This window comes from Epinephelus moara, chromosome 11, assembly GCF_006386435.1.
Source record: "Epinephelus moara isolate mb chromosome 11, YSFRI_EMoa_1.0, whole genome shotgun sequence".
NCBI lineage: Eukaryota > Metazoa > Chordata > Actinopteri > Perciformes > Serranidae > Epinephelus > Epinephelus moara.
Genome location: NC_065516.1, coordinates 32,283,616 through 32,311,336, shown reverse-complemented (window position 1 = coordinate 32,311,336; position 27,721 = coordinate 32,283,616). Strand labels below are relative to the sequence as shown.

General features: G+C 43.8%; 1 protein-coding gene across 1 annotated transcript in view; it reads right to left on the bottom strand.

Annotated features, from left to right (window-relative positions):
* Nucleotides 1-25,945, bottom strand: part of kcnh2b (potassium voltage-gated channel, subfamily H (eag-related), member 2b) — a 378,008-nt gene extending 352,063 nt beyond the window's left edge. The window contains exon 1 of the mRNA XM_050057165.1: nucleotides 24,729-25,945. Within this exon, the coding sequence (XP_049913122.1) occupies nucleotides 24,729-24,804 (76 nt within the window). The 5' untranslated portion in view covers nucleotides 24,805-25,945. The remainder of the gene's footprint in view (nucleotides 1-24,728) is intronic.
* Between the last annotated feature and the right edge of the window lie 1,776 nt (nucleotides 25,946-27,721).

Here is a 27,721-nt window from a genome sequence, read left to right as displayed (position 1 = left end):
TAATCAGAGATCAATAGCAGCCTTCAGATACTGATTTACAATCAACTGATAGAACCCAATCACCAGAATACATGCTGTGATATTGTACATTTCTGCAAACCACAGATATGTTACACTCGTACACCTCTCTTTAGGTTTACATTTTATATTGTGACACTGTGGTTAATGTGTGGTTTGATTTAAGCACAAAACCCTATTTGGTTAAGGTGTTAAATCCCCACTTGTTTTGGCTTTAAACACCCAGTTTGGTCCCAACAAACAGGCTGAAATGTCCTGACGTGTTGTTAAAAATATCCGCTTTTGTTAGTTGTTGGTCTCAAACAGTGTGCAGTCTGCTGCTGACTGCTGCTTGGCAGCCGTCTCACCTCGGGGTCCCGCCATCCGCCATCCACCAGAGAAGCTCGGCTCATAAAAATAACAATGATAATAATAACTTTATTTATGTAGCACATTTAAAAACAGAGTTTACAAAGTGCTTTGACAAGCAAAGCAAGAGCACAAACGGGATATTCAATGTAACAACAGGAAGCCAAACAGTCCAACTGAACTAAGGTAGAGGCAGGATAAAGTTAAATGCAAGACAATCTAAATGATTACAAATAAAAAAAAAAAAAGCATTAAAACAACAAAATAAAAATTAAGAAAAGTCTTTAAACATGAATTTTGAGAAGTGATTTAAAAATGGCCACAGACTCTGTGAGCCTCATCTCCTCAGACGAGTCGTTCCAAACCTTTAGATTTAAGCCTTGACTTTGGAACGACCAGAAGGGCCCAACCTGAGGATCCAAGGTTGCTAACAGGCTTGTATGGGGAAACATTTCTGCTATGAGCTTGGGGCCAGACCCAGACAACTTTAAAGGCCCTGACACCAAAGTCGGGCAGTCGGTGAGTGTCTGTCGCCCTAGTTTTTGCGGTGTGTCCCGCACCGTCGGCACTTTGGCGTCGGCGGCTTTTCGGCCGATTGAGCATGTTGAATCGGCGGCGGAGCTTGTTGGTGAGAGAGATCACTCTGATTGGCTGTTCAGGTTTTATTTCCTCGGCCCTGTAGCGAGTGAATCTGCCTGTAGTGAAACCGGGGCTAACCGGTGCTTCCTCCTCAGGCTTCACTTCACTCAGCTGCCCCACAGACCTGCTGCTTCTTCCCAACTTAAAAGTCCATTCTCACTGAGGGCGAATATCCGCACGGATTATTCACGCGGAAAAATATAAAAGTTGATTTCATGGGTTCTTATGGAAGTTTGCACACTGGGGTGGAAATTTCGTGCGGTGAAAAAAGTTTCCGCCCAGACTTTGACCCCCCGCGGAATTCGCCGGCGGAACTACACAGCTGGGCCAATGAAATTGTTTGTTTATAGTCACGCAGACCCGGGAGAGTCCGAAATCCAGTCAGGCAGGACAGTACTGGAGAAAGGTTGATAAACCTGGTTTCACAGCACGACGGGATGATTTTATGAACAATGAATTAAAGGACAACGTCTGGCAGTCCATCGTCCAGCTTGGTGGCTGCGGTGAGAGTGGTAAGCGCTAAAGAAAGTTGATGCTGACGCTTGTTAAACGTTAGCTTGCTAGCTCGCTGCTGCTGCTGCTACTCTCGTCCATGTTCACCCACACCCGTTCACGCAGCACGGACTTGGAACACAACAATGCGAAATTCCGCAACGCATCCGTGCTGCGCCTGTGTGTATGGTTTGAGCGCGGAAAAGCGCTGCGCGAATATCCCGCAAATCCATCCCGCATTTCCGCATCGCGGCAGTGAGAATATGAAGAATGAACCTTTAACCTGAATAACAAGCACAGCCGGTTAGCCTCCGCTAGCCTCCGAGCTAGCCCCAGCTCTCCATTTGGAGCACCGAGCCCTGGTTTGTAAAGTGGAGCCTCGCCTCATATACATGTAATCTGAATTATGTGTGGTTTGCAGAGACGTACAATGCCAACATTTTATTTGGCAGCTGGGCTGTATATAGACCTACTGCATAAGGATCCATTTTAGTGTTTTGCATTGAATAAATGAGCAATAATTTACAGCAGCTCTGGCAGTTTTCAACAGAAGATCTTCCACCAAACCCTATTAATTCTGTTGTTGATGCCTTACTTTCTGTCTTTAGTCAATCCATGTTTTTCTTTAGTTGTATCCATAGATTTAACACAGAGATTCGTAGTCAGTATGCCAAGTAACAGCCTCTACATGTGTATTCAATGTTCAGACCCAAATTCATCCGAACGCATTTATATCAGCTTTTCTAATCCCTTGGGCTCGGCCATGACATCGAGCTAGTTTGCTGTTTCTGTCAAGCAGCTGTCCATTAGTCACTCACTCTACAGCAGAAAACAGCACTTCAAAATAAAAGGCCTGTGCTGAAATTTGCAGTACTTACAAATAAAATGTGTTTTTTTCCTAAACTTTCTAAACCAGATGGGAACCACTGATCTAGAGCACACCACCAGCTACCTGGAGGCCAAATCCGAACTGTAGATCTTCCTCCTTCCAACTATGTCACTGCTACCTCAAATTATAAAGCTGAAGGCAGAAATAAAGACAGATTTTGCACCTGTTAAACTCAACTTTTTCTGTCAACATAGCTCACACTGGGAAATCTATTGCTTCAATGAACCGTATCTACCATGAACCCTGACTGGACATCCACATTAAAGGTGGCAAATTTTCCTTTTAAGTCATTTGATCGCACAGTTTATGGTGAAGATTGTCTCTGTTTAATGCTGCATTCGTTTTGTACTCAGAGGCTGGAAGTCGGAAATGGGAATGACGTCACCTCAACAGTTTTTGCATTCTAGTTGACAAGGGTGGACAAGTTGGGAAAAAAAACATGGACGCCCGCAAGAAAGCCTTTGTTGCCCTTGCACTTTCGGAGAAGACAGCTTCAAAACCATAATGCACTCCAACTGATGAACACCGCAGATGAGGATAAAAGACGGAGATGGTCGCAATAAACAAATAAGATAGAATTGCTATAAACAGTACTTTAGCAGAGTGTTTACTCATTATGTATGTGACTTGAATTCGTAAGTCGGGGTTGATGCGGTTGCTCCAAGTTTCCGAGTTGGAAATCCGTTTTTTTTGGGTGCGTTCGAGTTTAAACTTCTGACTGGGAACTGGGAATTTCCGACCTCCTTGTACTAAACGAACGCACCATAAGTCCCTGGGCCTTTTCACCATACTAAACGAACGCACCATAAGTCCCTGGGCCTTTTCACCAGTGTAGCGTTAACCACAGTTGTTGCTTGTAATGCCCTACACCATGCCAGTTTTTCTTTTGGTCTGCAGTAAGTGCCAACTCTGTGACTTCAAGACTCTGGTTACATGTTCTGACAGTCCAGTCACATAAGGGAGCCTCACTGGGAAGCTTCTGTTGGTCCCTGTTGAGCAGCGTCTATCCTGGTCTAAAGTTGGCTCTGAGTGCCCACTGGAGACGCCTGAAGTCAAGCTCCAGAAATAGTTTGTAAGAGGACAAACTACGATTTTATCAGCGTATATTGTTTGATCAGATTGTATTGTATTATGATGCAACACCCTACTTCTTCACCTTGCACTTGCCTTAGACTGCAGTTGTATTTTTTCCGGCTCCGTTGGTCCAAGCTATAGAGAGTTCCAGAAAAATGATGAGTAGGAATAAAACAGTCCATTGAGTCATACAGTATGAATTATAAGGGGGTGTTTCCAGCTCAATACTCGTATTTTCTTAGAGGTTGTCAGACTTAAAAATAAATCTCTTCAGTGGGAAAGTGATGTGTCATCATTTCAAAGTAAAACCTTGAGTGTTAAAGTAATAAGAACACATTTGCCATTAGGGAGCAAATTTGGACATCGTATAGTAGAAAGTATGAAACTTTCAGTGCTTTAGATGTGGAACAATGCTGGAGCTGACCGCTGCCTCACGAGCCATATGCCAGTGATATCATGTAAAAGCACTGTGGCTGTAAACCAATCCAGCCTACAGCTGTCAGCTCACAGGTGGGACACATTCCCGTCTGAGTCCCTCCTGATTACGCCGTCAATCAAACTGTGCCACAGAAATAATTAAACTTCCCCCAGCTTTCATCAGGTTTGCTCGGCTTTGCAAAGTGTTACAATGTTCCCCAAAAATGAAAACGCTGCCAAAGCACAACATGACTTTCCACAATGTTCTTGTATTTTCGTCCCATTAGAGATGCTGGCCGCACACTCAGATGGCAGGACAGAAGCGTTCGCTGCTGGAGAAGTGCTGATGTCATCAGTGTGAGACAGCTGACAGGAGTATGGGGGGTCCTGTCATGTTTTGACAGCCCGAGCATTTATTTCAGTCCACTTAGTGTTGCATTTGGGGCCATTTCTAAACAGTGTATATAAATAATACATTTCCACCAATATGCTTTCATTTATTTACTCAACAGAAAAGTGTAAATACCTGCTGGCACATTGTCTGTGTCAGCTCATGTCATGGGAAAGACACAGCACATACATGAGGAGAGACAGAGCTACAGTAGGACGAGTATGACTCCACAGCTCACCTCTCTAAAAGCCTGTTTACACCTGGTATTAACATTCATTTTAGTGATCCAAATACAAGCAGACACACCTGCGTCAATCATGTGTCTCAAAGCTGACCACTTGTGTTTAGATTTCGGTACTGCCTACATCACTTAAGCGAGAATGTCAAAGAGCCCTGAGCACCTACACGGTCTCACTCCAAAGTCGTCAAAATGCAGCAGTTGGTCAGTGACTTCCGGCGTCAGACACCAACGAAAAAAGCTGTTCTTTCACGTCAGCGCAATATGCCATTATAGTGTAATGGCGCCCAACAGCGAAATACAGCTGGACAAGAATTAAAGTTAAGGCGCCGAAAGTCCGAGTAGGGCAGGCGAGAGAGGCGGTGGATGGGTCTAACAACCACCGACTTTCACCCGGAGGGGCGGTGCTCGCTTCACATAAGATTGTAAAGCTAAACCCTGTTGTTTTTTCCTAAACATAACCACATGTGTGTTGACAAAACGTAACCACGTGTGTTTGTTGTTGAAGGAAAAAACCCATCAATTTCTAACAAAGAACTTGACACTTGGAGTCAGAATGTGTTGCACGCACAGTTATTATCTCCACACTCTCGCTATCTGCTTGCTCGTCACGTTAGCAACCGTGTAGGTACAGCTGGAGATATCCCTGTTAGCTGAATTCAACACATCTCCCTCCACTGGGTAGATATACGGTGTTAGTGATGGCCAAATGAAGCCTCATGAAGCATTTTCTTTATTTTCTGAGCCCACTAGATGGCGCTCATGGTATAAAGAGAGAGGCTCAAAGAATGGCAATTCATTGTTCTTTCAACCTTTTGTTGAACAAAAAGCGCCATCTAGTGGGCTCAGAAAATAAAGAAAATGCTTCACGAGGCTTCATTTGGCCATCACTTTGTCCAAGTCAACGTAAAAGGGGCAAGTTATAAAGCACGCTGTCACCAAAAAAATCCCCACATCCTGCACTGATGACATAGTCCTTGTCGAAGGCGCATTGAATGCATCCGTGTTTCCACAAAAGATTTGTGGTCAGATGTCAGAGTGATTTTTCAGCTGATTCACAATCAACCAATAGCACAGCGACACACCTTCTCTGTCAGCCTATCATCCTGCTGCTCCTCATTTTGAATAGGGTTCTCTCTCTGCTGTAGCTCATTCTTGCTGCAGTCGTCCTCACCCTCCATCTCCCCATCATCACCTAGTCTTTATGGATTCATCAGCCTCATCAGCCTCAGAGTCATCAGCCACCATCACCACCTGTGTCTGGACTCCATGGGGGGATTCATCCTGCTGCCACTCAGATGTCCCTTGATCACAAAATATCTCCCGCTAGTGTCCAAACGCTAGACACTGCTTTTAGATCTTCTGTTAACCTGTTCACTCATATTCTGTGTAGAATATTATCTTTACTGCATTCTTCTGTCTCTCTTGATTGAAACTGTATTATGTGTGATGACTGAATAAAAACACTACTACCCCTGTTGTTGCTACTTCACTACAATCTAGGTTACAGTCAAAATGAACTACTTTGTACGATGTGTTATCCGACGATGTCTAAGAGCAAACAGCTGGTCTGAATGGCCAGGCGTTCATAGTGCTGCTCTCAGTTATACACACCAAAAGTGACAGAAGTGATGGGAGAGGAGAAACTTCAGATCTTGCTAACTTTCCCCTCTCCTGACAGATTGCTGTGTGAAATGTTTGTGCTTGTCAGATAGCCAGTTTGGGAAAGTTACAAGAATTGTTGGATGCAACTCCGACTTTGGAAAGGTGTGTGGGGGGGTTGGGTATCAGACACTTTCCGACCATCTGATGAGTGTCTCAGTTGAGGCTTACCGACATCTTAAAGGAGCACAGCTAACACCACATCAACCTATATGTATCCTGGTGAGGAAAAATCAGTTACACTAAAAATTGACTCTCACGTTTATTTAGGCGCCAGGCGAGAAGTGGGAGAAACTTCTCCAGTGATTGTGCTGACAGAGCAGCTTTCATTAGAACAAATGGACCACCATCTTTGTGTTCCTAATCCACGCTGTCTCCACTGAACGCTGCTTGAAATAATTTTAATGTTAATAAAAACATGGGCAGGAACAAATCCCACGCAAATGCAATCCGAAGGTCACCTGACTTCAATCTTGGATTCCCTCATTCCACACAGCTCGGGCTCCACTCATGCGACGTGGCACTTTTCAGAGAGTACACACCGGTCCAGTCCCCCAACAGTCGTTAAGAGTGATAATCCCATAATCACCACAATCCTTAATGGGCTGTTTCGCTCTGAAGTGTCTCAGGCTACAGTGTGTACAGCGTCTCCCTCGGCCTTAACGAGGTTATGCAGATTTATGCAAATGAGGTCTAATCCCCGGAACGCTGGGGACTCCGGGGTCTTTAAGTCGGTTAGCTGGCCTTTTCTGTGCCACGGCTCTTGGGGTGGCAGAGGAGTCGTGGTGAATGAGAGAGGGAGTCCGAGCAGGTGAGAGGGAGACAAAGAGAGCGGGTGAAGGAGGTGTGATCAAGTTCGAGCGGAACCTGGAGGAGGGAGACTTGATGAATGGGAGGACGAGAGTGAAAGGGCAGCTGCCAGGAGATAAAGCAGTGACAAATCGAGGTACAGGCAAAAGGGCTGAGAGGAGAAGGACAGCAAAATACGGGGCGCTACCAAAGCAGCTGGACGGTCACACTTGGCTATGTTCACCTTTAGACTCTTTGGATTTGAAAGATAGGAGGTGATAAACAGGCACTCCCACTCTCTTTAACTTCAGGGCTGTAAAAACTAGAGCACTCATTGATCACAACGCCCATATTTAAATATGATACATTCATTTTGACTAAGTAAGATTCTTATTACAGTTTTTTGTTTGCTATAACATACCTTGTTTCTGTGCAGCAGCAAATGAAGTCGTCTCTCAAGCCCTGTTTGCATTTCTTATCATATTCATGCATCAGCTGTCGACATCTGTTTTAGACTTCTGCAGCGCTGTATGGAACAGCTGCTTCTGTGGTATTGTAAAACTCATAAAGAGGTGCATAGAAAGATAACTTCTGCAAAACCCAAGAATACATTGAATTATGTTATATTATTTACATATATACTATCTGAGCATGATTACTACAGAATAAACTGTAAGACTGTGGCAAATTAGTCACTAAGTTATGATCAGTTGAGTTGTGGCAACTAAAACACTTAAAAAAAGGTTAAGGAGAGATTGTGGAACAACTAAAAAGACAAAAAATGAAACGTACTGAACCCTTTACTTTCCAACTTGCGTCACAGAGACACAATATTTCCTGGACTGGCACCTAGCAGCAAACTTTGGGGCTGAAAAATGAAGCCAACACAAAAGTGCCAGAAACTGCAGTTCCTCTAATGACCACTTGAGGCTGGCTCCAAAAGCGAGTCAATCCTCAAACACAAACACGTTAAATTGTCCAACTTTGCTGCATAAATGAACACGTTTACAGCCTGGTAAAAAAGGCGGTTTTGGTCTTTTTAACTAATTTACTCGTTCATGACAACTGTACGGGAGCTGAATTTTTACACAGTAAACCGATTTAAATGTTAGCATGTGTATGTAGCCTTTATAATGACTGTGACATGAGCTTAAAAGTAAAGGCAGTAAAAATACCCCCAAAAACGCCTAGGGCCCAAAGGGTTAATGAGGTTTAAAGTAATGAATAATGAAAGGCCACTTTAGTTGTGACGTAACCACATGACTATAACCCCAGATTCAGAGCCAATAGCGAGGCATTCTCACTCCAACCTCGTCACATACTAATGTTTGGTCTTGGACTTTCCACGTCAAGATACGAAGTGCAAGGTACATTCAGCCTGTTCCATGCATTGTCTTCTTTCAAAATATACTTTTGTTTTAACATGAAATTTAACGTTTAAAATAAATGCACGATGTCGGTACAACGCCACAAATTGATGTTTTTTTTCCTTCAACAACAAATGCACGTAGTTTGGCTTAGGAAAAAAGAACAGGGTTTGGTTTTTTTTAATCTTATGGGATGCGAAGACCTCTCTCCTGGGTGGAGGTCGGTGTTTGTTGGACCAATGTACACCAACCATGTACAAGGCCACATAACTGTCATGCAGCCGCCCGCCACTAGTGGGGGCTACCGGGAGACGCTGTGATCCTGCCCAGTCTGAGAAGTTAACGCAGGTCATCACGACAATGACCTCACAAGATATGCTTCCACTTAACTTTGTTGAAGGTAAAAACTTCAGGAAGTTAATGCAGTATGTTGAGCCTGAATGTTCATGTTCACATTCATACCGCATGGCTTTGTTGGCTTCACGTGCTCCTGAGCAACTGTCATAGGAATGAACGGATCCCACCACCAATACATACAGGTCTCTTTATAAATCAATATACTCGAGGCTTCAAAACTGGTGCTGAATTTAATGCTTGTGCTCTATCATCCAGTATCGACATGATTCCAAGGGATGGGTATCTACTGGTCTTATAGGTAATTAAAATTAGGGACGTCCCGATCACATTTTTTTTTGCATCCAATGTGATACCGAGTCCGATCCGATACTTTGCAAAGCATTAAGAAAGAAAAAAAAAAGAATGCATCCAAGTTGTCCCATAAGGTTTGTTTTTATTTAAATAGTATCCAAAAAGCTTATCGGTGGTTCAGCAGCACAAAATGTAAACAAATTCAATATCCTCTTCTTGTCTTCAACAAACAAAATAGGCCTATATCTTTATATCTTAACAGTGGACAACACAGATGAAAAACCTGGCCATTTTTGTTGTTTTGATTCCTCCGATCTTTTATTACCGATTCCGATTTTGTAAAAATAACGTGATTGGGGCCGAGGGTCGGATCGAGACATCCCTACTTAAAATACTTCGACAAGGAGAATTTAAAGCTTTTGCTCCTCTCTCGTTTTTAATGTCTAACTTGTTGCAACTTATAATCTACGCAGACTTGTAAGTGAAGGACGACAGGATCATAGGTCAACATCCAACACGACAGAAACCTGTTTAAGAGACTTCACTGTTATTATGAGTATTTGTTGAAAGCCGAAACTAGACACAACGCAATGCATCAATCATACTGCATTTTCTTTTGTGTCATGTTCATCTTTATTGTTCTTTGCCTTTGTTTCTGGGAAGATGCTGCCACTTTTCACAGCTTTACATCAAAGAATGGAATAAACCTGACAAGGTGCTGCTGGTGCATCCAAGTTTGTCTCATCTTTCCCAAGAAGAAACACAGCAGAGATGCAGTGTTTGATGCTTTGGTCTTTGGGGCACACAGTTGTTTTTTTTGTATAAAGACATAGCCAATTAGAAGCTGATGATGTGGAGGGAGATATAACTCTCCCAGAGATGCTTCTAAAGTATGTGTCATCATCTGAGAAAACAGATTGGGAGCTCATTTTTCCCTCAATCGTTGTGCAGCCACAAACATTCAGCTCTGACTTTGAATACCTCAATCGTTGTGCAGCCACAAACATTCAGCTCTGACTTTGAATACAAAAAAAAAAAAAAAAAAACAGACTTTAAAAGGTGTTTTTGTAAAAGCTGGTTTGAGGGCATCTGCAGATTTTCATACGTTCGGCTTTCTCACCGGGGAGCCAGCATGCTCTCGGCTTTTTATCGAATACGGAGAACACCCATCTGCACTGAATGGTAAACTTGATCATGATGAAATTACAAAGCAATCACAACCATTAAAGGACAGAAATAAAACATTTGGTGTCCATTTTGTCTCCACGGCCAAGAAATTCATGGTCTGATCTTTATCAATCGTGTTACATTACATTACCCCAATACGATATGCACTATTTACAGGAACCAGCTCACATGATCTGCCTCATTTCTGGTGTATTTTTGGACGATAACACACTGAAATAGCTAAATGTTTACAAGCTTCCCTTTTCAAATATTAGTTATACAAAACTCTGTTCCAGGCCGAAAACTTGGACTTGTCATTGGCTCCTTTAGCCAGGGTACCAACTTGGGTATCACACATTCAATCAGCAGCTCATGAATGAGTATAATGGTGTGGGGGAGATTTTCTTAGTACCAACTGAGCATGGTTTAAACACCACAGCCTACCTGAGTATTGTTGCTGAGCGTGTCCATCCCTTTATGACCACAGTGTACCCATCTTCTGATGGCTACTTCCAGCAGGATAACGCACCATGTCACAAAGCTCACATCATCTCAAACATGACAATGAGTTCACTGTACTCCAATGGCCTCCACAGTCACCAGATCTCAGTCCAATAGAGCACCTTCTTCTCATCATGGATCAACTGTGTGATGTCATCATGTCAATACGGACCAAGATCTCTGAGGAATGTTTCCAGCACCTTGTTGAATCTGTGACACCAAGAATTAAAAAGGGGTCCAACCTGGTACTAGCAAGGTGTACCTAATAAAGTGGCCAGTGAGTGTAGATTCAGATCCAAAGCCTTTTATGGACCCAATGTCTCCTGCAATATTAATAAACCTGACAGAGCCACTGTGCTCCAGTGTCCCGGTGGTCACGACAGATTGATAACCACAGGGTCACAAGTTGGATTCTCTCAGCAGCTAAAGCATGCCGCCTCATCAAAGCTTCTTTGACAAGGAGCTGAAACCGCTGTGTGCCTCAGTGCTCCAAGCCTGTCTTATTTTTATAGGTGGAATAATGAGACAACCCAAAACTCCTCCGGGATGAAGCATGTCTGGTTTGGGACTAACTGTTCTCTCATGGTTCACACCAGCCAAAATAAAGCAATTAAGACTGAATTATTGTTCAGGTTTATGTGTTTGTGAATGAGTTGTTGACCACAGGGTCGCCAGTTCAAATCCTGGAAGCTGCTGAGACAATGAGGGTGGTCACACTGAATGAAACACACTCTCCCTTTCTTCAACCAACACATTCTCACTCTGACTTCATCACCTATTGACATTTGGTTCCACGTCCACATACATGCATTGTCTTTTTTCAAAATACACTTCTGTTTTCACAGGAAATTTAACATTTACATACAGTCTCTTTCAAAATAAAAGCACTACGTCAGTACAACACTGCAAACTGGCGGGGTTTTTTTCCCTTTAACAATAAAATCACGTGGTTAGGGTTAGGAACAAAAAACAGCTTTAGAATCTTACGGGACACGAACACTGCTCTCTTAAAAGAAAGTTGTGGTTTGTTGGACCAATCCACCACCCGCCCATCCACCCCACTCAGACTTTCGCCGCCTTATCTTTTGTCGTCGTCCCGCCGTGTTTCCCCTTGACGCCCAGGGCACCGTTAAACTATAACTGCCACCGGCCGCTTATCATGCCAACATTAAAGGACGCTTTTTTTTGGTTGGTTTTTGATGCTGCAAGTCACTGCCTGAGCGTTGGATTTCAATGACTTCGGAGTGAGACCGGGCTCCTTCAATCACTCCTGCATGTGTGCTCTTGAGCAGTTATCAAGCTTCCATCTGCTCCATTTAAAAGACGCAGACATGATGGGTAATACCTGTGTGTGGGTTATGGGCTCAACCCTGTCCTGCTGTGTATGAACAATGGACTATAGAAGAGCCACATGTGCAAAACGTCTTGTTTTTTTTTTAGTTTAAAGTCAAAACTTTGGGATCTAAGCTCAAAATTCTGGGGCTGGTTGCATGAAACACCTCAAGTTTGTTCCTTAAAGCTTAAATGAAACACCTTGCCAATATCTGACTGGAAAGATCCCATTGCACAAAACCACAGAGTAATCATTAACTATAATGAGAGTGGAAGAGTGCAGCTTTGGGAAAGTTGACTGACCTGACATCAGCAGGTCACAATCATAATTTGACTTCTGGTCAAATATGTAGCACAAGATTATTCGCTAATCATTAAGTGTGTCTATCAGGTTCTCCTGGTCGTGACACACTCTTCTCAGGAAGTCTTATTTTTTCTCATTTATCGCCATAGACATGTTGCAGTTACGATGGAGTCAGAGGTACTTTATGTTTTTGTTCTTACTTTGGTTACTAAGGTCCAACGGTTTAACAAACTTCAACCAGTTCATAAGTACAAGTCCAAGATAAGGAGAAAAACTTAAATCGTTAAGTAAACATTTTAAGGAAACCTTAAGGAGTAGACTTAAGGATGTTTTCTACAAGCGATTTTATCTCAAGGAAACCTCAACTCAGACTTTAAGCAAATCTTGAGATAAGCTTTAAATTCTGACCTGAAACTTAAGAATAAAGAAAGTCAAAATTCTGACTTTAAACTCTGAACTCAAACTAATTTTTCACATGTGGCCCTGACCCTCTTCACTTGTAGACCCTACACTGATGATGGAAGAATTAGATTGCGCACTGAACTGGGAAAATGGAAGTCGCACTGGAACAACAACGGTGGCACTCAGCATGCAGAAACAACATTTATTATTATGTCCTCAAACTGAGCATGAGTAAAATGATGATAATTGTGCTGTGAAAGTTTTAGTGTCAGGAATCAGATCAGGAAGGACCTAAATGCAGAGCAGCAAAGGTGTGGAGGGGAACACTGGGGTGGAGCAAACTAGACTAACACGGAACTCTGGGAACAGGGAAGGACTAACGAGACAGGTGTGACAGAAAACAGGCGGGAAAACACATAAAGACAGGAACATCACACACATGAGGAGAGAATCTACAAAGCAAAACAGGACGCAGATTAAACATGAATGCATCGGCAGTACATATCGGTCATCGGCTAAAGCTGATGGCAAAACATCGGTATCAGCATCTGCCATAAAAAATCCGTATCTGTCGACCTCTGGTAAACTTGCCTGAAAATGTCAGAACATGATTGTTTTGTGGATCACTTATATTCCTTACATTGATCATTTCGATAGGGCATGAGAGAGGACTTCAATCATGAAACACATATAAATACATCTGGTGAAACGTGCACACTACTTGGTTTAAGAGGAATTAAAGGAGACAAACGGCTGAATATAAAGTCTGCAAATGAATCCAGAGACTCATCTTAGTGATAAACTACTGTAAGAATAAAGTGCTGAGACAAACATCAACAACAACAATGGATCAACTATATCTGAACTGGGGAGTTTATCTTCATTCAAAGACGACGAAGGCTTTTCTCGATGAAAGACACGTTCTCACTCCTCTCTAGAAGCTTCGGCGTCCGTGATAGACGGTGACAGACAGATGGTCGATCCAATCACCTGCCAAGTACTTTCTGAAAGTGTCTGCCCTTTTCCAAACAGTTTCCAGTGACGCCGTCTCAGATGGTTCCATGTAACAAACCATCTGGCGTGTCAGGTTGGCCAGAATTGGCAATTACAGGATAATGGTAAACGCTAAAACATAATGTAATAGTAGCACAATTATGGAAAAGTCATAATGTCGGCAAACTGACTCGGTGGTAACAGTTACACAGCAGTTAGCTAACATTTTGAACATTAACATAATATGCGTGAATTAAAGTCAGTGTTTAGTAGCAGACTCATTTTTGCTAGTTTCAATAAAGTCATCTTTGCTTCCCTTCTGGCAGATTTTTTATTTGGTCCGATCACATTTCTGTAAATGAACACATACATACACAGGATCCATAAACCACACACAACCTCTTCCCTCTCAGCACCGCCCAGTCCATAAACCACACACAACCTCTTCCCTCTCAGCACCGCCCAGCAGGTGCCATGTTACCCGGCTGGGCATTGCAGCACAGCGGGCATCTGCTGGCCACCGAAAAGATGGAGAGGAGGAGGGAGGGAGGGAAGGAGGAAGGGAGGGGGAGAGAGAGAAAACAGGTTGTCAAAGGAGACAAAGAGCAGAAAGAAGGAAGGAGCGAGGTGGAGAGGGAGGGCAGTGTTTACAAGCTCCAAGAGTTTACAAGTATGTGTGTGTGTGTGTGTGTGTGTGTTCTTTTGTGAGCCTGCCTGGTAACGTGTGGGTGTATGTGTGTGTGTAACGACAGAAAGGGAAGAAGACAGGAGAAGAGACAGAGAGTGTGATTTCACACCAATAAAGTGCAATCATGAGGCACTGACTTGCTCCTGACATCAGCTCAGTGTAGCAGTGTTGCTGCGTTTGCACCCTCTGAGTGAAACAGATGGAGCAGAGAAATAAAACTAACCACCGGTGAACAGAGGCGGAGCCAGGAGGTGGCTTCTGGGGCCCCGGCCCCCAATGTTTCCTCAAAAGCCCTGAATCATTTCGGTTTTTGAAAAACTTCAACTTTGTGTCAGTCTGAAATAACATATTCCCATGTTGTTTATCCTACCATGCTACCTCTGGAAGGAATCTTAAGCATCACTTCCACTTACATGTGACTGGTGTCCGCAGATGCGTAAATATACGTATGATGCCTCTAGTGTCCAACGCAATGAGGTGCATGTCTTTACAAATGCATAGAAACCTGACAGAAACTACCTGTAGCCATCCGGTAATTTGAAATATGCACTTGGATCATTACTAAGACGGAAACAGGACCTGCCACGTACGTAGCACGTTTGGTGAAATATCTCATTAAAAAGACATATGAACGGCTAAACGACGATCTGACTGTATGTAATGTGTGACCATAATCTAACAGAATAACATTACTCAGATTCACAATGTGTTAAAACTAAACTCAACTCAACTCAACTCAACTTTATTTATAGAGCACTTTAAAAACAACCACAGCTGAAACAAAGTGCTGTACAAAAATAAAAACATAAGACAAACAATAAAAACAATAAAACAGTAAAACAAGAGCAGAGTCTCATGCTGGGTTAAAAGCCAAGGAGTAAAAATGGGTTTTAAGACTGGTTTTAAAAACGGACAGTGAGGGGGCCAGTCTAATGTGGACAGGTAAATCATTCCACAATCTGGGGGCCGCCACAGAAAAGGCTCTATCCCCTCTGAGCTTCCGCTTAGTCCTCGGTACATCCAGGAGCAGCTGATCAGCTGACCTGAGGCACCGAGCAGGAGCGTAGGGATGAAGCAGCTCAGAGAGGTAAGGTGGGGCGAGACCATTTAAAGATTTAAAAACAAATAAAAGAATCTTAAAATGAATTCTAAAGTGCACGGGCAGCCAGTGAAGGGAGGCCAGAATGGGCGTAATGTGTTCCCTCTTACGTGCTCCAGTTAGTAGCCGAGCAGTGGCGTTCTGAACCAACTGGAGACGTGCGAGGGAAGACTGGCTGACTCCAAAATAAAGTGCGTTACAGTAATCCAGCCGGGACGTGATGAAGGCATGGATTACTATTTCAAAGTGCTTTTGTGCAAGAAAAGGTTTAACCTTTGCCAGCTGCCTAAGGTGAAAGAAGCTGGACTTAACCACTGCACCAATTTGACGCTCCAATTTAAAACCACTGTCCATCTTAAAACCCAAGTTAGAAACTGTTGGCTTCACATATAGTGCCAAGGGGCCCAAATCAACAGGGGGGGTTTCACAGGAGCTATTTGGACCAAACACCATCACCTCTGTTTTCTTTTCATTGAAGTTTAAAAAGTTTAAGGCCATCCAGTCTTTGATGTCATCAAGACATGACAGAAGAGGTTGTAGGGAGAAAGCATCTCTCTTCTTCAGCGGCAAATAAAAAATAAACTCACTTGCGGATCAACACAGGTAACTGAATTAAAAGGAAACAGCCTGTCAGCTAAGCTCGCATAGTGTCATGCGGTCTCTCCGAAATCCACCGCAAAAGTCGTCAAATTCCAGACTGAAATATTACGGAGGGGCGGAGTTTTGCTGGCACATCCGACATCACAGAGATTCCCATCAGAAGAAATGGACTTCCGGTTGCCTCGTCTCCGTACGCACATGTACGTGGAAACAAGGCGTAATGCTGTGAGCAACAACGTGACAACATGACCAGTTACATTATCGCAGAGTCGCAATTGAAGTGTTGCTCAAGCACTTGTTAATGTCTTTACGTCGTCACGGGTTGGTGTGTGTCTGCTAACATTACATGCCACAAAGCACTACAAGTTTGTATTCAGTCATAGAACAACGTATCCTCTTAGAACAGTCTGCATGGTACCCTAGACATTAGTGCCCCACGAATGACGATGTGTCCTGAATGCACAGTTATGTAATTATTGTAAAGTTAGTGTGGTTAGGTTTAGGGAAATAAACATGGTTAGGATCTACTTTAAAATAAATCAAGTACGGTTCCAAACATGTGACTTTAGCTGTTGCATAGCTTCATGTTACTGGCTCCAATTGAAAGTGGATTACAGCTTGTTGCTGTGTCAGTATTGAGGACCACATTTAGTTTGCATTGTTGAGGATCTTTGATTTGCAATTAGAGCATTTCCAAAATACCATGGATTCAAATGAAGCAGATTTCTCAGCTAAACATTCATTCAGTGAACTCGACTCTAGCATAGTAACAAAAATAGGTTGTTTACACTGAATTTTTACCCGACCTACGTTATGTGACTTAAAATAGTAACATCGGGGCGTCGGTGGATCAGTGGATAGAGCAGGCGCCCCATGTACAAGGCTGTTGCCGCAGCGGCCGGGTTTGACAGGTGAGTTTTTCCTTGGCAACTATCAAGTGTTTTCCAAATGATGTACAGATTTTGGGGCATTCTGCTTTCTCTTTTTCTGTCATATTGTCCCAGTGTCTGGTACAATATAGACGAATTCGGCGAGCGATTTGTGTATGCCGCCATCTTGTGGCGGCATACACAAATCGCTCGCCGAATTCGTCTATAGCAACAGAAGAACTTTGAGACTGTTTAATTAAACACGTTGAGGACGACCATGAAGCTGCAGGATGTACAGTATCACTGCCCCAGCAGGAGTCAAATTAGACAAATCCAACAAGCAGGCCTGCAGATAGAGCCCTCAAACGTCTCCTCACAGCTTAATCCATAAGTCATACAGTATGTTGCTGTGTGTGTAACATTTGCATGTACTCAGCAGCACGTACATGTCTTCTCCCAGAAGCACAGAAAGACTTCTCTTCCCTGCATCTTCCTGGGAACATCAAGGCTCAGCGCCTTACGCAACTCTGAGCCGAGCTCATCAAAGCACGAGGAAGCACAGAAGCATTGAGCTCTAAACGCTGAGGTGGATGACCTGCTGCTGGAGGCAAACAGGACTGTTTGACTGACACCAGCTGGAGAGGGAAATTATGGGATGTTGAAGGCACCTTTACACTTAAAGTCTCAATTTAAAGTTGTTTATCTGCTATGTTTTCTGTATTCCTAGAACTTCTTAGCATGGCTATCATGTAGTCCTTGGTTGGATATTATAATTCTGCCTCTACGGTGTAATGTGTACTCTACATGTGGCACAGAGCATGTCTGTCTGTCCTGAAATAGGCGTTCCTCTCTGCTGCTCCTCGTGGGGATTCCTCAGTCTCTCCTGTTAAGGTCCATGCCAGGATTAAATCTTTTTAAACGGAGGTAAATGTGGGCTTTTTTGTGCTGAGCTCAAAATAAAGGAAGCTACCGAAGCCTATTGATCCCCTTCCTTTGCTGGAATATAAACTGCTCCCAAAATTGATGCATTAATGTGTTCATCACTCTAATGTTACAGCTGGTGAGAGTGGAGCTCATTTTGAGGCAACACACCACTATCCCAGGGCTGTAGGCTCCACAGGAGTCTTAAAATGTGTTCGTCTTGTTGTGTTACTGGGAGCCAGAATAGAAGGAGTCATGGCTCAAAACCAGCCGCCACTGCCCGTCAACAAAAACAAAGACAACTATGGTTAAATGTGATAAGACCAAAGGACTGGACGGAGGCCATCATCAAAAATGCTCACATGTGCAGCGCACACTTCATATCAGGTTAGGGAAAAAGTATTTCCTGTTGTAGGGATGAATAAGGTTATGTGTATTAAGGGTTATCATGTCCACCTCATCAGAAACTGGGGAGGGATTAAGAGGAATATTGGATTTCTCTGGAACGCTAACTTTTTAGCACATTAGCTAACGTTAGCTTCCATAGCAAAACAAACAAGTGTGGTCCTCCTTTGTAAGATTGGCTTCCTGTGACATCATCCATCCACTGAGTGAGAGCATACGGGTCGGCCAGTCTGGTCCCGTTGGTCAGTGTTTACTTATTCAAGTAACACTGGCAGTCCCGGAGAGTGAGTGACCTGACATGGTGCGTTGGTAAATTCAGTCTGACGCTCTACACTAAAATGAGAGACCTGTTGGTGGAAGAGACAGAGCGTTATATTTCTATATGAATTAACGAACAGTAAAGTTAATCACACATTCACTCCGCTCGGTGCTCTGCTGCTCTGAGAGTGCGGTGCTCTGAATAACCGAACAGCACATTTCGACAGTGCTTCGAAATTTATGGATGGTCCAGTTTGTGCCAGAGTGAGTATTTCTGAACGCACCACTCACATCATCTTCCTCCATCGTCTAAAACAAGTCAACAGGACTTGCTAGCTAGTGCTAGCTAATGTCTGCGGAGAATTGTTTTGCCTCCAGGTAAGCCCCGCCCACCAAAAATGTCATACAGTTTACTAACAGTAAAGGAGTCTATAAGTAGCAGAAAATGTGAATACATAAACACAAGTACGCTTTAAAACTGTAACTTCAGTTCTTCAGAAAACGTACTTAGTCACACACCGACTTTCTCCCAGTGCAACAGTGTGTGTTTTCAATATATAGCTCTGTACCACAGAGGAAGAATACAGTATACATCAGGCTTTGCATTCACACACAACACTTATTAGCAGGATCTTCTCCTACACATGTATTATTCCATCTAAGCCATGCCTCTAATACTTCTGTACATGTTTCCATTCTCTGTATCTAAAGTTCAAAACTCACAGCTGGTTCACTCTAACCAATCAGTCCTCCTTAAATCAGAGCCAATCACTTGTCAGTGTTGTTTATCAGAGTAAGATGCATCTGTGGGAAGCAGCTGTAGCACGCTGTAATAGTTAACATTTAAAATACTGCCATAGACATGAAGTGCTTCTCAAAGACAGAAGGTAAAATCACCTGGAGATGCCCACTACTGCACCTTTCCCTGCTCTGTGTGCATGTGTGCGGTCGTGTGATGGGTGGGAGGGTGTGTGGGTGGGGGAGTCAGAGAGGGGGGGCAGTTGCCATGGCGACGATGTGTTTGTACTTCAGCTGCAGAATGGTAACATCCTCCCCGGAGGACAGTGGCTCCGAGGCTCGTAATTGGGCAAAGTCTTCTCTGAGGAGCGGCGAAACAGACAACAACGCATCACCCATACGGTTGCTATGACCTCATATTGAGGTTGAATGTGCTGCTCGGTGGAGGCGCACAATCTGTCTGTGCGGTCTGATGTGTGAGGAGGCTTTCAAACATGGAGGATCAGAGTACAGTGAGCAGAGAGGGATACACGCACAGAGGATCGGTGTACAGTAAGCAGAGAAGGTTTGAAGTCAGGGGAGGAGAGTGCATCAAATACCTGAGCTGGACACCATGCAGGCTCACATGCACGCTGCTACTAATCTAATTAGTTCCTCTTTTATAAAGGTTGAATCTAATTATTTTTTTGTCCATTATAAGTATCAGAACAAACATAAAACAAGGCAACATGTTGTCCCTCATGAATTATGCATCCTCTGTTTAAGACACTTGCAAATGAGTCGGTCTCCTGACAAATCGCACAGCCTTTGGCCAGTCGCTGCAATTTCAGAGCACAAGAGGCAAGTTCTGTGAAAATCTGATTATCTGATATTATGCGTATCATTTTGGATATGTCACTACGGGGCAATAACGCAGGATATTCCCAGAAATTTGGTCAAAATCTGATCAGTAGTGACATTTTGGGGAGGAGGCAGAAGGCCTGGAGAGAATCGCTCCCCTGATGAGAACAGAGCTGGGAAACAGAAATTAATTTAGCGTCATATTAGTGTGGATATTCTTTGCCTCAAGATGTGTTCACACCTGTGTCTGGATCATCAGGCCTGGTCATTTTTCTAAATTAGCAAAGATCACGCTCCCTATTGATTTCCTTTCAGTGGACATGTCAATAATCGATATGTAAAACAGCTCTGACCTCTCGCTCATCTCCAGTAATCATATAAATATCTGTATCATAGGAATTGATTGTAACAGCTGCCGTACGTGAGAGGTTGGCGATAAGGCACTGAAATAGTATCACGGTGTTTCAGGGTATTTTTGTGATTCTTGACAATTTGACAAATTATTTTTTTCTTAATTTAATAGTTTTACAGTTTTCCTTCAAATTTTCACTAAAAACTAAAGAAAAATTATCTAAATTCTTTCATTTTTTGAGCAACAATAGTAACTTCAGATTCAGATTCTCGTTACTCTCAGCAGAAAAGTGCTCGCTTCTCCAGTTCGCCAAGTAGCAGGCTCACCTGACGACACTCAAATTGCTTGAATTCACGTTACGTCCAAAACACACCTGTAAATAATTGAAGGACCAAATTTAAGTGACAACCTCCTGGGCTTAAAAATGAAGCCAAAAATGGAAGTGCCAAAAACTGCAGTTCCTCTAATGGCCACTTGAGGCTGGCTCCAAGATTGAGTCAATTCCCACAGACCTCCATGTTAAAACGCCCGACTTTACAGCCGAGATAAACATGTTTACAGCCTGGCACAAAAGCAGTTTTGGCTAATTTACCCCTCTGTGACAACTGTGAGTTTAAATCTTATTAAGTCCTAAAGTTATGCATGGTTAAGGACGTGGCCACCTTGAGTAACAGACGATCTGTCGATACTTTCCTAAGCTTCTCATTCAGATCGATCCCTCACTCCTCCACAGCGCCAGCTTCTCGCCCAAATAAGTTCACCTCTGGCTCCAAAAAACCAAGATGGCGACAACTGAAAAGCGAAATTAGAGGCTTCAAAATGGGCGTCTACAAACCAATGGCTGATGTCACGGTAGCTCTGTCCATTATTTTTACAATTTGTTGTCTAAATACAACCTCTGCCCCTTGTGCCTCACTTTGCGCACAGATTATGCAACATTAAACCAGCCAAAGTGGACTTGGACGCACCCTAAATGCACTCTAGACCAGTGGTTACCAGCTGGTGGGTCCTGGTCCAAAAGTGGGTCGCAGGCTCATTCTGAAGGGACCGCAAGTTACTCGTAAATGTGTCAGTGAATTTTCTGGTACAGAGCTTTTATTTTGAAGTGCACTTTCCTTGTAGAGTGAGTAACTAACGGACAGCTACTCAACAAAGACAACAAACTAGCTTGACGGCTAAACGCAAACGTGGCATTGAAAATATTAAACTGTGTCGACCTTACTGATGACTAAGGACAAATCTGGACGCCGTGGCTGGACCAGTTGGGAGCCACTGCTTTAGACCATGTGCTATAGATCGTTAAAATATGACCTTTTAACTCATAATTCAAAAAAGCTAATGAAACCGTTCACAGAGAGCACACAGCACGTTATCAAACCAGCAGAAAACACGTTGGAGTGAATGTCTACACAGCACAGTGAGCAGCATGTTAGCAAGCAGACGCACAGCACCAGTCCGTGTCGACACAGGATGCGCTCAGGTACAGTTTCAAATTAAGAGTTTACACACAGTATTTCTGGATTTCAGCTTCGGTCATTAAGATAAAACTTGACTGTAAAGCAGCGATGTGTTTATTTACCCAAGACAAATGTGGGATGAAAGGCAGCACTGCAGTGATGAAGTTGAAATTAAAGTGAAGGAATAATCTTACATCGTCACTTTGGTTAATTTTATTGTCAACTAATGGAGTGACAAAACTGCTGAGACATTGCAAACTGCAGACCCAATACTGTGTGTCCATTAGCTGAAAATAAAACTGACCAAAAGGATCAAGAAACAAGGTGCTGCAAAGACACAAACACTGCAGTCCCTTTTTATTAACTGCATTACAAATACCAAGACCGTTTTCTAAATGAAGCCACAGAGCTGGTTGAACAAATTGTCACTGTCTTATTAACATGTCCTCGGGATTTCTCACACAATATGTCAGGACGAAATGGTCTCGGTGTGATGTGTGGTGACAACAGACGCCCATTGTTCGCTCCTTGATCATCTCCACCGAAGCCGAGCGTCAAGTATCCACAGTGCATCATTTTAAAAGCAGTCCCATCCTGGATGAGAAATGGCTCCGCCGTGCTCACTCTGCCATGAATGTGGCTTTTATTCTTCACTACGTCGCGCATGAGACGGTTTCCATCACATACCGTATAGCTGAACAAACAGGATAAGCCTCCTCTTGATTGCTTCCCACATTAAGTACACCCAGCCTCCATTACAATAAAGACACAGCGGAGGATCAGGTGAATAAATGTGCAGAGTTTGCTCAGGAGTGGGCTCAGGTTTCGGTGATGTGGAGCAGTGGGGTCAGAGTGGATTCAGAGACTGAAATGGGGACTTTGAGTTATTCTGCAGAAATACGCAGCAGTATTGGCAAATCTTTGCACCGGGCTGCAGCTTAAAGTTCAATCAATAGAGTTTGCCTTCCAGAAGACAGATTTCCTCTGTTTAAATTTCTGGCAACAGCTCTGGTGTCTAAACAGCTGCTGGCGTCCATTGACACTCCTCCTCCTTGTCCATTAGTTCATTACCCACAGCCATTAGCCAGCGTGTCATCACCATCATCGGCACGCTTGGTTAGCCCGACTAAAAGCCCGCAACAATCAATAGACAATTATTCTGAAGATATGAGTCAATGGGAAAACATTTGGAGAGCACTGGTGTGAGGTTCTCTGCCTCTCAGTTGTGGGTTACGTTCCAACAACACTGAGGCGCTCCGCTCATAAATAAACATCCACCACACGCAGAAGCTTCCTGCCACACGCCGAACCCATGCAAATCTGCTGTACAGACGCATTTAAGATATGAACTCAGTGGAACGAATCGGCGGCGTTTCACTGAGCACGAGAATATGTTCACCTTTGCAGAGCTATCCACGCTTATCAGGATGGGGAAAATAAGTACAGCAGGATTAATGTCAATTACCCAACTCCACGTCAATTATTCAACTTGACTGCACTTGTGTGGAGTCGTGTTCAGCGCCTCTGTGTCAGGAAAAAAAAGGGGGTGTTTTTGCACCAAATCCACCCCTTCACCTTTGAAGCTCGGCTGCTTCTGTGACTCTTGGGTGTCACGAACGCAGCAAGACATCACTTGCAAAAGCAGATGGTGAGTGGAGGAAGGCAGCAGCATATTTTTAAGCTTTTAGGACCTGAAGAGTTCAGTCTTATCTGCTCCTGATGGGAGCAATTAACACTCAGATTCTTTAAACACTACATATAAATGTCTCTCGGCTGTCGAAGCCTGAGCTGGTGCACATCGTCCACTTTCCCTCACACCACCATGATCACCATCACCATCACCATCCTCATCGTCAGCCCTGAGGTGAATTTCCGCAGGAGACGTGCCGCTGTGGCCGCTGAGGCACGTTTGAAGTCTGGTCACACGTTCAGAGATGGAAAAAAAAAAACATGAATGATTTGCATCAAAGATAACACCGCCGCAGGGAGGCGAGGACGGATGGAGCCTGTGTATTCTGAAATATAGACAGCTTCAAATTGCATGGCCCCTGGGCTCCATGAAAGATTTAGCAGCTCGGATACATTGTTTGTTTTTGCTTATAACTTAGTGCGGATTAATTGAGAGGATATTGATGTTGTTTCTGTCTTTGAAGGCAAACAAAACAAAGCATGTAATAGCTTTATGTCTGTGAGGTGTGTGTATGCTGGACGTGATCAAAGGTAATACATCCCATCTCACCTGACGCACCTGAATGTGACTCTTTTTTTTCTGCAGATTGCTGTTTCTGGCAAATTCAGTCATGGCAGAAGCAGCGTGAGACACTTAGAGTGTGGTGTTAGAGCACAAAGGGATGTACAGAAACAAAAGTAATCAGATTTTTTAATAGTCTGGTGCTGTGTAGCCTTTGAATATGGCCCAGGACAAGAATCAGACATGAATGACAGGGTTCAGATCCACAAATAAAAGACTTGAGCACTTTAAATCTACAGATGTTGGATCAGAAATTAATGTATTGGTAAATTAAAAGTCAGTTTAATTGAATAAACACTCATGTTAGTTATTATGGTGTGTTTTAAAATGAAAAGCCACATTTTTCTGCTCTTACGTTGCTCACTTATCACACATCTTCCAACCTCAGCTGCTGTAGCATCACTGCACCACCTATTACCCATGCATCAGCAAACATCATTATCGAGGCTATCTCTGCAAAACAAAATGTCAACTGAGCGCCAACATCATCAGGATGCCATTTTCCAGCAGCTTTTGAGTCAACAAGTCAATTATTAAAAGTGGGTTTTAATGACAGAGGTAAGAAAACAATGGTCTTACTTTGACTGTCGAATTTCCTGATGATGGTGTCCAGGAAGGTGTTCTGCGGAGCCACATGGCCCCTCCGGACCGGCATCTTCGCTGCGGTGGCCCCTGGACTTTGCGAGACTTTGCGGGACTTTTATTGATGTCTCACCGTTTCCAGTCTCCCCAGCAGCAGAGCGCACGATGCTCACTGCGCTCCCCGCATGGACACTCAGCACTGGCAGGTAATCCGGGGGCCAAAGTTTCCCCCAAGTTGCTCAGAGACGCTGCTGCTGCTTCTCGCTGCTCTCCAGGAGAAAGTGAGCACAGGAGAGTTCTGGAAAGGAGGCGCACTGTACGCACGGCAGATCTGGGCCGTTTCCAGCCTCCAGTTTCCAGGTTGAGAGGAGCGAGGGTGTCTGTTTCTGTCCCCCGAGGGGCGGGCCGCCTGTCAGGTGATATTTCCTCCTGGTCTCACACTCGGCGGAGCGCAGCAGACCTCTTATCCTGCACTACAGCCCGCTCCTGTGAGGTAGGCTGGGCGAGCTTCCCGACGAGCGTCGTTGGAGCCATAGTTGGGGCGCTGGGCTGCGCGTTTGCTTTTTTTTATTTGTTTCTCATTCCACCTCCTCTCTGCGCCTCTGGATGTCTGTGCCGGACTGGGAGAGAGAAGGAACACAATGATGGTTAACGGAAAAGGAGCAGAGCGCAGATCCGCAGCTCGAGTCGTCCTAGATGTGTGTTTTTGGAGGTGTTCTCTGTGTCTCTCCTCCTCCTCGCTGTGCGCTCTGCCGGATGACTTCAGCTCCACCGGCGTCTAGCTGCGCCTCTTTTAACCCTTTGCTCATCTACACTTTATAGTGAAGGAGTGGATGCGCTCTCAGCTGCCCAAAATCTCCCCATGCCCGTGAGGAACACTTTGTACGATACCTGAGGTCCCCAAAGTGAGGCAGTAAGGACTCTTACTTGGTACAAAACCGCCTCCAGCATCAACATTAAAAATTATTACCGATTATTAATTTGATGAAATTAGGAAAAACTGGGTAAACTCAGCTGCGGGTGAGGCGTTCACGGCGCAGTGATATCAGATAAAGAGGAACATGCTTTGTGCTTATCACACACCTGCTCTGACTGCTGCTGTTAACAGGTGTTCAGCTTTAGGCTGCATCACATGACTTCCTGTATGGGATACACACACACACACACACACACACACACACACACACGCACACGCCCTGCTGTCTGCTCCCATTGTATCCTGCACTTTGAGCAGCATTTACCTGCACTGATGCACCAAAGCGTCTCTGGATCAGCGGCTCTCATGTAAACGCGCCGAGGAGGTTGTGATGCTGCTTCATTGTGTTTCAGGACTGGATGGGGATTCACCGCTCAGGCTGCTCTGCTACGTCACACCGCCGGGGTTCCCCCCTTCCGTCATGCTGGGGATGATGCATTTAGGGACTGTCGGATATTGTGGTGCAGGCTGGAGCGCACGTGGAATTTTGGTCAGAGGACTGTGATGTCTAGTATTTGTGAGGAATGCAGTTTCTGCAGCTGAAATTTAAAACATACTCACTTGAGTTACAAATGAATTAAAATCAACATATATTATTGTAAAATCCGTCATATATATCTGATTAAAGCACAAAACGGCAAATCCATCCATTAAATTACACAAATGACTTATATAATTAGCTTTTTGGCTTTCAGATGAGGTCATATCATCTAGTTTTTATTTTTCTTAAGCAGTAAACTGAGAGAAACCTATTTCTCTACATTAGCTACACTTTGAGATGCCTTTTCTTTTTATTTTCAGCAAGTTGAATGCAGTCTATTTCATGCAATATATTGTTTTTAGCTGCAGTCTAACAGTTATCGTTTCCAGACAGAAAACACTCTTAATTTTCTCCCTCCATCGTGTCACTGAGGGGCTGCAGCCTCAGCCAGGACATGTGATCATCTTCTTCACAATCAAAAGAAGGATTCTCAGTAATGACGTCCGATTATTATATTCTGCATCCCTTGGTAATGTTCTGAGGGTAATTCTATATCCAAACATTAATAATCTGATGTTGTGGTGCCTTTTAAAATGTGGGAAAGATGAAATGGGTCCATTGTGGCAGTGGTGAGTTAAAGGAGCGGAGCCAGTGAAACGTTTGCACCGACTGTTCTGTATTCTTCATATTCTGCCAGATTTCATATCAAATATCAAACAAAAAAGACAAAAAAATCAGATAGAAAAATATGAGATGAAACGTAAAATGTAGTTTTTCTGAAAAGTGCGGGTTGTCCACTAATTGGAAGATCAGCCTTTCAATCCCTGTTTGGGCTGAGAAAGCCTGTGAGTTTATCTTCTCTATCTCCTTTAACTTTAGCTTATATTGGAGTCATGATATGTAGCATGTGAAATAGGGTATGGTGAATGTGCTAGGAAAGGTATTATCGGCACTGTCACTACCTGGAGCTCGCATAAACGGAGCCTGGGTTTGTTGAAGGTGGCAGTGCTGTTTGGGCTGAGAAAGCCATGTGTAAGTAAGGTAAAGGAGATTGTTGGGTTGGTGCGGGGAGCAGTGAGACCTGGCATTAGGGGAGTGTCTCTGGGACACCAGAGATCACTGTCTAGCCTCCTGAAGGTGTCGTGGGACCAACTAGACGAAACACTGGTGAAAGGAGGTTCCCACCCGATGACCCCAAAGACATGTTAGTTATCACTGCTCACTGGTCTGTATAGTTAAGCCTTGCCATAATAGCTTATCATAAGGCTTAGGAGGTTATTCACTGAGTGCTGATCCTTTCTCTAGAGCACAAACTTCTTGTGTTTATTTGAACTTTCTGAAAAGTGCGGGTCGTCCACTAGTTGGAAGATCAGGGCTTTGATCCCTGGCTTCTCCAGTCCGCATGTCAAAGTATCTTTGAGCAAGATCAAGGTCATCAGGAGGCTTGGCATCAGTTTACATAGTTATGCTGATGACACACAGCTGTACATCGCTGTGTCATTTGGTGACTCACGTTCAATTGATGCCCTTTTT